The sequence below is a fragment of the Alligator sinensis genome, unplaced genomic scaffold (assembly GCF_000455745.1).
Source record: "Alligator sinensis unplaced genomic scaffold, ASM45574v1 scaffold910_1, whole genome shotgun sequence".
Classification (NCBI taxonomy): domain Eukaryota; kingdom Metazoa; phylum Chordata; order Crocodylia; family Alligatoridae; genus Alligator; species Alligator sinensis.
In genome coordinates this window covers 123,224-134,927 of record NW_005842748.1, presented here as the reverse complement: position 1 = coordinate 134,927, position 11,704 = coordinate 123,224, and the positions used below count along the sequence as shown (strand labels likewise).

The 11,704-nt window shown below is 40.0% G+C and overlaps 1 protein-coding gene across 1 annotated transcript in view; it reads left to right on the top strand.

Annotated features, from left to right (window-relative positions):
• The first annotated feature begins 6 nt into the window (after positions 1–6).
• The window catches only part of ZBTB10 (zinc finger and BTB domain containing 10), a 38,406-nt gene continuing 26,708 nt past the window's right edge, over positions 7–11,704 (top strand). Inside the window, exons 1-2 of the mRNA XM_025216573.1 lie at positions 7–275; positions 10,196–11,096. Of these exons, the coding sequence (XP_025072358.1) occupies positions 105–275; positions 10,196–11,096 (1,072 nt within the window). The 5' untranslated portion in view covers positions 7–104. The remainder of the gene's footprint in view (positions 276–10,195; positions 11,097–11,704) is intronic.

The following is an 11,704-nucleotide window of genomic DNA, read 5'->3' as shown; positions in this document are numbered from 1 at the left end:
TGGCCCCCCAGCCCAAGTCCCTGCTGCAGAAGCTGCACGTCTCCTTCCAGGGCTCCTGGCTCAAGGAGTTCCCATGGCTGCACTACTGCCAGGAGACCGGCCTCATGTCCTGCGCCTGGTGCGCCACCACCGCTGCGCCTGCCGACCTGGCGGCGCCCGCGCCTGGGGGCCACGACGAGCTGTGCAAGGGCACGCGCAACTACAAGCGGGCCCTGCTACTCCGGCACCACCTTTCGGCCGAGCACCGCCTCAACGAGCCCGTGTCGGCGGAGCAGGTAAGGCGAGCGGGGGGCGGGGATCGCGGCTTCGTGCCCACGTGTGCCTTGAAATGGCTTCCCCGGGCTCGCCCTGCCCGCCTGCGGCCTGCGCCTCCCCCGCAGCGGGGGGGCTGCCGCCATCGCGCCCTCGCAGTAGGCCCCTGCGGCTGCTATTCGCGGCCCGGCTGCCCCTCGCCTGGCTGCTTTTGTGGAAATCAGTTGGTGACGAGCATTTCCAGAACAAAAAACTAGCGGCTTCCTCCGGGGGAAGGGGGGTTTCAGCAGGGCCTAGAAACAACCTTCTCCAGATGCCTGCTAGGAGGGTGCATTTCTGGTGGGGCCTAGATGACAAAGTGTGTACCCTAGCAGGGTGTTTGCTCCAGTGCTGTTCCTGCTCTGCTTCTCTTGTTTTCCTCCTCTTTTTTTTTTTTTTTCTTCTTCTTGTTTTGCCTAGCAGTGATTTGGATTTCGTGTTACTTTGCATGAAGTGTGAAATTTCACGATGTGGATCTCAGATAAACATGTGGTTTCCTGAAAGCCTAGTTAATATGCCACCTATCTTTGAAGGCTTTGGAGCAGTTGCGTTGCATGTGAAAGAGTTGTTAGAACCTCTTCCTTGGGCCTTTTCCCTTAATGCTTGGCTCTTTCATGGGCCTTTTGTACCAAATTTCTGAAGGGTCTCTGGAATGTCAGCACATTCAGCCCTTCTAAAAAGCCTGTAATGTTTGTTTGTGCTGGGCTTGATACTCGGGCAACAATCCACAGGTTGTACTTCATTTCCTGTGGCACTGTTACAATAAAAGCTATATATTGATAGTGGAATGAATATGTGGCAGAATTAAGTGGGAGGAAAAGGTTTAAGTTGCTTTGAATGTCTTTCTAACCAATCAAAGGTTAGATCTTAGAAACTAAGTAGGGCTAACTTGGGTGCCTAGGTATAGGTGTACCTAAGGAATACATCATTCTCTTCAGTAACTTTTTCCCTGAGGTTATGTTGACACAAAAATAAGTTTTGTTAATTCAAGTTAAAATAAAGCTGACTTGGGTTAGTAAACTCTGGTTCAAACTAAGTTACTTGTGTATAAACTAGAACTTGAGTCCTGGCCCAAGTTAGATTCACTTCACTTTAGTTTAATTCAGTGTTTCTCAGCCGGTGGGTCACAACAGGGTTGTGAACAGACTTTAAAAATGGATTCTCCTTTTTAAAGGAGAAAAAACATGGGAAACAGTGGCTTTTCCCTTGCAGGCTGGTAGCGTTCCAGCCTGTGAGGGGCTGCTTGGGACCCCTCTGCACCACACACTGGGGATATTGGGTCAGGAGTCTGGGGCACTCAGTCAGGACTAGTCATCAATGTTTCTGAATGGGTCCTGGTACAAAAAGGTTGAGAACCACTAGTTTAAGTAATGCTGAGTCAGAGTTGAAACCATGCCTTTGGGCTCTTGAAAGAGGCGGGAGCACTTCTGAGAGGAGCAGGCATTTCCAGCATGTTGGTGGATATTTGTATTAAGATGTGTATGTTAAGAGAATCTGGATTCTTTGGCATGCCTTCAGTTGGGTTGGATATGCAAGTTTCACTACTTATGCAACTTCCTATGTCCAGGGGCTGTGTTGCTGATCAAGGTGGCTGTTTCTGTATTAAGTGAAGTGACTTGAGTCATCCCTAAGAAATTTTTGGTTTATATATTGCAAATATCCACCTTCAGAGCAAAGTATCTTATCTTTCTAGTAAAACTGGGAGCAGCAGAGCTTTGGTTTTTGAGATTTGTGTGGCAGTGCCATGAAATGTTCAAGCAGTTTGTCAATTATCCTGCACTTTGAGGCTTACTTGTCAGTTTCCAGTATCTTTTATTTTAAAATAACTTTACTTTCTATTATGATCATATTTTCTTTCTTAATTTCATGACTACTTGTTATTCTCTTTGCTCTAGAGCCATTGGTTTCTTTTTCTTGTTTATATCTTTCAGTTATTTAAGAGTGATTTGTCCTGTAGTGTAGTAAGCCTGGCTCATGTCACATGATTCTTCCCCCCACCCCCCATTGACCTTGATGTGTCACTGGATTTTGCTGCTTTCTTTTGTTCCTTTTAAACAAATGGAGTAGAGACAAAGGTTTTTTCTATTTTCAAATTGGCCACATGTGTTCTAAGTATTTTCGTTGCTAGATATTTAACGTAATTACTTCTGTGGATTTCCTATAGTCTATATTAAGATATTTTATACTGAGGGGTATATCTTTGGCTTACATAAATTCAAACTGGCTTTCATGAAGCAGACACACAGTTATGACTCATACCACCTGAGGGTCAGGGTGCTGGGGATTTTTTCATAACATGAAACGGCCAGACCAGTCATCTTTTCTTTAAGCTGTCATGGGTACCCATAAATTCTAAACATTTGAATAGGTGGACCACAATAATACTTCCATATTCTAAATAAGGGGAAGCAGACTGATATTTGAAAACACTTGTAAATAAAGAAAGACATAAAATTTAAAAAATGGAGTATTAGTACACTTAGAATCCTCTAAGTTTAACTTCATAGGTTAATATTTTGGAGCTACTGGTGCACAGGGGTACTACCCACCCCACCCCTTCTCCCTCTCCTCTCCTGTCCTCTGTTCTTGAGGTCAATAACTGTCTTCTACTGTGTTCCTGAGTATTACCTTGGATAGTGTAAGCCTCTAAAGGGTGGCTTCAGGAATTGGCCTTACAAATTGGAAGCCGCCCCTTGCATCCTTAAACAGTCAATGTCATAATCTCACCTTGTCCTCCAGAGAGCTTTTAATTTAGATGAATTTTTCAAACAACGTGTGTGTGTTTGATGTTTGTTCGCATCTAATCTCAAATTTGGTTAAAAATCAACTCTGCATTTTTTTTCTTCTGTGTTTGAATTTCTGTGTAGCTTTACACCTAAGATCTCTTCCAGTTCCCCATCTCTTAGGTTATTGCATTCATATTAGCATAAATTTATTAATTTTTTTAATAGCCCTCCTCAAGTACTTAAAACACAAGTATGTGATTTGTGCCCCTTTTCATACATTCTCTCAAAATTTTAAGAAAATATATCAAGGCGGGGAAAAGGGGTTTAGCATTAATGAAAACTGAGAGAGCTTTCAGTCTTTGTCTCAGAAGAACAGTATACATGTATTCTTCACTTGACAAGCTTCAACTGCAGGGCATGTTTAACAGCTGCTAATAAACATATGGCATGATGCCACTGTTCAGACGTGGAAAGGAAATTGTAGGTGTTAGATACTAAAACACTGGAAATTTCTATAGGTTTGTTGGCTAATACACATGGAAAAAAATGAATAGCGATTTCACTTTAGTTTAGGGATACGCTTAATTTGGAATGCCAAAATAAATGACAAGTAGTTGTGACTGTAAATTCATGTGTTTTGAGCTTTGAGTTGATGCCTTCTTTTTGAGCCACTGATCTCAACTCTTTTAACCTAGTTTTTAAGTAAACTGTAGTGGACCAAAAACAGGACTTCGCTAATATGTGGTAATTTAAGACTACCTTCAAGATTTTTTTTTTTTCAGCGTATTTGGACCCTTTCAGTAGAACACATTTACAGAGGGGATTGAGAGTCAGGTTAACTTGTGTTTTGCTATGCTTTCTTCTGCTGTTAAGTAGATCCCTGAGATGATGGCATTCCTTCCTCTATTTCCCTCCCCCCACACACAGTCTATGCATCTTAAATTTGGGCCTTGAAAGTAACATCACAAAGAATCTTCCTTTTGGCATCAGACAACTTCTTTGAAAGTAATACCACATTAAATGCTATTCTACTTTTTCCATGTGAACTGATTGCTTCATGTTAGGCAGCAATGAATAGGAAGTAGTATTAAACAAGCTGCAGTACTAATGTTAGCTGCTTTGATTACTGCTTAGTCACGTTGATAGTCCCCCTTCTAAAGAATTTAGATTTAAAATAAAAGTGAATTATTACATCTCTGTATGGGTTTTACCACAATGGGGACCAACCAGACTGTCTGGTAGGCACTAGCATAACATAAATGTGTAGTCAATATTAATATTATAGTTTTGTGACATGTTTTCGATCAGCTGGCTATTGATGCTGCATTCTGCTTTAAATCTCTTGGATTCTACTAAGACCCTACCAGTGATGAGAGAGTCCTGCAGTCTCTTCCTCTTACTGGGTCTGCTTGGGGTTTCTCTTGGACGCACAATAGTAGAGAAGTATTCAGGTGGTGAGGAAAGGGGTAGCATCTTCAGTAGATCTCTTAGTAATCTGTTGTATCTCTCTTTCTTAACCTTCTTATTTAACATATTATGCACACTAAATAGCCAGTTACAACTGGTAGCATTCAGTTGACTTCAGTGAGTCAAGAATCATTTTGATACTAATTTTCCCAAAACAATCCATATTTCATAGATTCAGTTTGATATGTAAGGAAGATGTATTAGTTTTTACACCTTTGTTATTTTATGGGTTCTGTAATCCATACCAACCAACAATCTTGGCTTTCAAGATTTTCTAAGTACCTCATTTGGAGTTGAGATGGCTTGTGCTTGGAGGACATTGTCTCTTCATTGTGTTTCATTTGAATCTAGACAAGTGTATATATTTTTTTTTTTTTAAGAGCCTCCTTGATTCTGTTTCATAGCTGAACAGTGCTCTTTAGATTGTCATGTGCATGTGTGCTGTAGCATACATCTTGAAGTATATTCTTGTATTTCCCTAGAATTGTTACCTGAAACAATTCTACGCTTAAAAGGAAGCTAGTGGGTTAAATCAGTTAAAGCCCCTGTCCACAGCTTGTTAGTAATTCATTTTCCTCTTGAGATGCATTTTAAAACTTGTTTTCACTTGGTTCAGACAAATTAGGTAGCGCTCTGATTTTTAGATGCTAATATAATAGTTGGCTCACAAATACTACAAAGAGCTGTTTTCTTACAAAGAGAACATAAACCATTTATGTCACTCTTCTTGAGTTGTATGTTTTGTAAAATTTTGTCTAGATCCTACATCGGTGACTCTCAACCACATTAGCACCCCTTGGACAATGCCAACTCTTAGGTTTTTTTTGACTACAGAAAAATGATAGAGCAGCTCTGCTACAGGAAAGAACTCAGACCACAACAAATGAGAATGCTTTTAACATTGAGTTCCTTTTTGAAATCTCTAGGTTTATTGTGTGAACCATGTTTGTATTAACTATGCTAGCACTGTGTGGAACTCCGTGGCACTTTGAAAGGATCTCAAAGCACCCCATGGCACTGGCACACTGGTTGAGAATCACGGTCTTAAATATTGATCCCTCTGTCTAACTACCTGTCTCCCTTTATTAAATATGACTGCTTGCTTGTCAACAGTTAGTCATCTTATGTTGTCTTCATAGTAAACATTTTAAACTTGTGTACTTGTACTAATCTTATAAGTCTCTGTTAGCCAACTTAAATTGATTTGACAGTCATTTCCCTGAAAAGGCATCTCATAAATCTTTTTTTTTAGTCTTCTGATGACTCTCTCTGGATACTGTCCTATTCTGAATTGAAAGTTACTTCTTCACAACCATATATCTGGGCCTCTTCATGATGCAGTACTTAAAGTCTTACTACAGAACAGGAGTGATTGAACTGCAGCTTGAGTCAAATATTACTCCTATGCAGGTTAAATGTGGACTCTTGTGGGGGGGGAAAAAAAGAGAAGTAGTTAGAAAAAAGAATCTTTATCTGTTCATCAGGGTGGACTTGATTTAAATCAAATCAACTTTAAAGCATGATTTAAAGCACTGGTCAGGAAGCTTCGATTTAATCATTGTTTTCTACAAAAAGTGCATTCTTGTTTGATATCCTTTATTCATTTTAACTTCTTGAAACTTCGCACTTTCAGAGAAAGGTAAGGTCTTGATTGCGTTTATACACTTGCAGAGAGACAACAGGGCTGATAGGTGGGTAATCAGGTTCATTATCTCTCATCTTCATATACTGCTGTTAACAAGAAATGTTATCTGTCAAGACACAAATCCAGTTTCAGAACTGAAACTAAGCATCACATGCTTAATGGGATCTTCTAGCTTGAGCACTGAGTCCCATTCAGTAGAGTGGTTTTCTTTAATCTATAGGGAAGCCTCTGGAAATGCCATAAGATTGAGCCCTTAATATAGTCCATGGCCTATTGTGAGCCATTTCCAGGGCTGTCCCTGGGGAGGCGAATCAGGGCAGCCACCCCAGGCCCCACGCTTTGGGATGCCCTGTGGAGCTAGCTAGAGTGGCCACAGTGACTCTGTGCTGCTGGCTTTGCATCTGGCCACTCGCTATCCTGCCACCGCTGATGTCACCACCAATGGTGGTATCTTCTTCATGTCCTGGGGGCAGGGCCCCGCATGGCTCATTTGCCCTGGGGCTCGCACCCTTATCTGGTTGGCTCTGCCTATTTCTAAAACTTTTTCTAAAAAGGTTAAGTTAATATATTGTCTCAAATTATATATACAGGTTTCCCTTGCTTTATGTTGTACATGCATTCCTGGAATGTGCATAAGGGGAACCCACTTTACAATGTAACAGATGGGGATATGTTCCAAGACCCTGACTGTATTGACCCCCAGACCCATTTCTACCACTTCTACAAGACAGTTTTGGTACTCATCAACAGCAGACAGTACACACAAGCACAAGGTGGCAGTGAATGTTACCATATTGGGGATGGCAACTACAGAAACACGTGTCGCAGATGGCGATGTATAGATCCACGCAGGAGACTATATTTTGCTGCACATCACTCCTACAATGCACTGCACAAAGCAGCTGACTGTAGGCTTCCACCGCACCAATCACTTGAGTGAAGTTACCTTGCATGTAACAAATTTTAGTATAAAAAGGGTAATTTCATGAAAGCAAATTTGCACATACAGAACCTGCATAAAGCGAGGGAAATCTGTAATTAGAAGTTATAATCCCTATTCCATGGTGAGTTTTAACACATCTTAAATTAAAGCTATATAGTTTTGTTTTTTTAAGAAAAGTGTCTTAAAAATAAAAAAAAAATGATTAAATGAATCCAATATTTCTTTATTTTATTTATATATTTTTATCCACCCTGCTGTTCATTGTATTTTATTTCTTTTAAGTTTTTGCTGCTAATTTACTCTTAAGTAGTTGTTTAATAAGTTATTTGACATGGAAAAGTGTGTAGGTAACTGATTCTGATACACAACTCCAAAACTTGTCTTGTGGCTCATGACTACAAAATCAGGTTTGTGACTAGAAGTGTTAGGAAGTTTGGGCACTCCTGTTTTAGAACTTGCTATAATAGCCTTTCACAAATAATAAACTTTGCTTGTTGTGTCTGCTTTCTGTTTGCTGTGCCAGTTTTCCGAATAGTGAGTTAAATATTTATAAGCATCTTCAGGTGTTGTCACCTTCATTTGTTTTTGTTCTTGCTACTCCATGGACCCACGTGACAATCTTTCTGTCCAGGCTTTTGGAGCCAGCAACACTGTCCCCAAATCCTTTAAGAACTTAAATTTGCAGAATTGGAGTTGCCATCAGAAGTATGGTACACTGTTGGTGTAAAGCAAAGTCTTGTTGAGACCAAGTTTGAGGGTAGTGCTCAGATGTACCAAATAAGGTATTGGCAAATAGTGAGGTTCAGGGGAGAAATCTTTTCCATCAGTTCTTAGCTGCAGCCCAACTTTCTACCTCTTTTACCAATGTCATCTCTGAGGAGAGTAATGGTTTGAGAAAGTGAAGACTAACTTAGCGTCGGAGCCACTTGATGTTGCACTGCAGCAGCTGTTGAGACTCTAGTCCTTCTTCCTTCTCCCTTTCTTTGTCCCCCCAGATTGGGGCTGTAAACAGATTACTCATTTCTTCCCTTCCAGAAAGCCTCTTTGTCCCCAGATGCTACAGACATACAGGTCCACTGTGAAGTTTGTGAAAGCTTACAGATGCACACTGCGCATCTTTCAGGCTGTGTCCTTGCTTGCCACTGACTGGCAGAAGAGCAGCAATACAGCTTGGAAGGCCTGTTGCTCTAGTTTTTGATCTGGGCCAAAACCTAGGACATTTGGAACCACTTCAAATGATATGTCTGTTTACAGCCTAGGGGGAGAACACTTTGAGCAGTTGCTTTTTGATTTATATGAAGATTTGGTCATGGGCATCTTGATTTTATCCATGTTGAGGTTGCAACACTTGTTAACATGTTAGGTCACCAGCTCAACATATTACTGTGGTGAGAATGCAGTCTCTCTATATTATGGTAGGAATTGAGGCATTTTTGTTGTCTTCAAACCAGAATGATGCAAGATATCTTGTATTTGGTCTGGGGTGGGGAGAGTGTTTCTTGCTAAGCATGGGGTTAATGGTGATATTTTTATGATTCCTGTCCTCTGGATAAGGTCTTAATAGTGTCTACTGGCCATAAGTCTGTGAATTATACTAGCTGGCGATCATACTATTTTTCTCTTCATAATTTGGCATCTGAAAACCAGTTTCTTGGTCTCTCAATTCATTCTAGTTTTTGAAACATCTACTTTTCTAACCAGTAAGTGGAAAAAAATTCCATCAGCTCTCACCTGGAAGACCATTTTTTGCTCTGCTATGAAATTGCTGCTGTAACCTTCAGTCCTGTTTTTGGAAATGCCTCAGCAAAAAGATGGCTATACTGAGTATCCCATCTTGCTCCCTTTCCAATTTTTTTTCTTTGCTTCTTGTTTCGAAGATGGTCCTTTGCTGCTGTTAATCTGCTGGTAACTTCCCTATCCATCTTCTTTTTTTAATTTAGCTCAACTCTACAACTTAGCTTCTCACTATTTGCAGTAATCCTGAGTAACATCTTAATTTCTGGCATCTCTTTGTCTGATGTCATTATTTTTGTCTTCAGTAATATAACATGGTTCTCTGAAATTCCCTAGTGAAAAATGTCCTATAAAAGCAAAGTATTGTAATTTTCCATCTGTACCATAAGTGTTGGATTTTAAGTTCTGTTATTGGCAAATCCATATTGAATGTTGATTCAAGGCACTACTCAGTTAAGTATTGTCATGTGTTGATCCTTGCAGTAATTTTCTTCAATACCTGTCCCTTTTGAGCTACAATGTAATGTTAGTCTGCTACAGTTGGCAATTAGACGATTAAATATTTTTGTCAAACTATTTCTAGAAGTTAGAAAACTTATGTAACTTTTGTGTTCAGTGGATCATAACATTGCAGGTGATCTCCAAAGGAGGTAGAGGGTATTGAGCATTAGTTTTACTTACCAAGCATTCTACATGCAATATTGTAAGGAGGAAGGAAGGAGATACTGAGAATCTGTTGTTCAAGATCCATCTTCCCATTAGTGCTTCAGGCCTCTGAAAGAACAAAAATCTAGTGTATAAGAGGCTTCAGTCTTTTTCCTGCCCCTCCCCCCCCCAATCCATCTTTACCTGGATTGATGGCTAGGTGTATTTAAAGGAAGGAAGTTCTTTATACTTGAAATTTATACGTTTGTGTTAATATAAAAAGCTATGGCTTGTATAGAAATTATGGCTTTGTTTATCTTAATGCTAGGGATATGTATAGGTAAAATATTCCTTCCTTTCGACTTGTATTCTTTTTAAATTCAGGCATTTGTATTAAAATGTTAGGTTTTTTTAAAATAGTTAGCTAACAGTCATTCTCCTTGGTTAAAATTTCACTTCCTTAGTATTTGTGCCAGTGCAATTATTTTGTATAGAAGGGTTTTTTCCCTACGCCCCTTCTTCCCATTACTGGGGGGAGGGGGAGAGTAAAAGGGTTTCAATATCACTTAAAGGGAAAAGGAAAACCTGAAAATTGTACTCAAGACTGCCTTTAATGTAGATGCGTATTCAGACTGTTTATAAATTGCATTTTGATTTTATAAACTAGTTTTACCACGTAGCTATGGAAGGAAAAATAGGGAAGAAATTCATTAAAAACTAATTTTTTTTTTTTTCTAATTTCAGGAGTCAGAAATACCATCAGAATTGAATAATGAGGGATACTGTGACTATAATAACCGGCCAAATGAGAACTCTTACTGCTATCAGCTCCTGCAAGAATTAAATGAACAGAGGAAGAAAGGCATTCTTTGTGATGTCAATATTGTGGTGAGTGGGAGGGTCTTCAGAGCTCACAAGAACATCCTGGTTGCAGGCAGCCGCTTCTTTAAGACTCTGTATTGCTTTACGAACAAAGAAAGCCGTAACCAAACCACTGTTACCTATTTAGATGTTGTTGCTGTTCAAGGTTTTTCTGTCATCTTGGACTTCTTATATTCTGGTAACCTTGTGCTTACGAGCCAAAATGCCATTGAAGTGATGTCAGTGGCCAGCTACCTTCAGATGACTGAGGTTGTCCAGTCTTGCCGCAACTTCATTAAAGATGCCTTAAATATAAGCATAAAATCAGAAGCTCCAGAGGCTGTAGTGGTGGATTATAATAGAAGATCTGTTAGTAGGGATGGTCTGCCTTCATCAAGGGATCAGAAAGTTGCCAGTTTCTGGGCAACAAGAAATCTCACTAACTTGGCAAGTAGTATAAAAACTGAAAATGATGGTTACTGTATTGATGAAGGCCAAATTGAAAACTACCAAATGAATGACTGTAGTTGGGTCCAGGACAGCTCACCTGAAATGGCTGAAAATGAATCTCAAGGCGAAGGAAAAGTTTTTGTGTGGAATGACATGGGCTCTCAAGGACAATCGGGTCAAGAACCTGGAAAAGCAAGGAGGAAAAATCAAACTGCGAAGAGATTTATTTATAATATACCACCAAATAATGAAGAGAACTCAGAAGATTGCTCAGTGATGCAGCCATCAGTTTCATACCCAGAAGAAGACTTGCAGTTTATTAAGGAAGAAGCAGGTACGTGTTATAATTATACATTAGATTATTTAAGCTTTTTAGTGTTGCTTGGGCCCATTACAGGAAAACATTTCTATAAATTTGTATTGGATGAGATCCTGTAGTAAAGTCAACAAGCAAAATTAATTAGAAATATTTTTCTTGGTTATTGTGGGTCTTGCTGTATATTATTTCGAAAAGACTGTCTGCGCTCTGTGTACTGACTGTTGCCGTGGTGTGTAGACAAAGAAAAGTTAAAACTCCTTGTTCATGTTGGTGAAATGATTAGGGCCTTCAGAAGCATGACTTGTGAGGAAAGGCTGAGAGAACTAGGTTTATTTAACCTGGAGAAGAGAAGAGTCGGAGGAGGGATTTGATAAGTCTTCAAAACCTGAGGTGTGATTAGAGAAAGTATGGAGATCGACTTTTCTTTGTGGCTGCAGGCAGCAGGATTAGGAGCAATGGCCTCAGGCTGCAGCAGACAAAATTTAGGTTGGAGATTACCATGCACAGGAGTTCTGGTTGTCTTTATCAGTAATGTCTGTTGGGGGGGATAAATGTGTCCCTTCTTGCCTTTGCACTTTCCCTCCCAGAGGGTATAAGGAGTGGGATGACCCCAACCATTACTC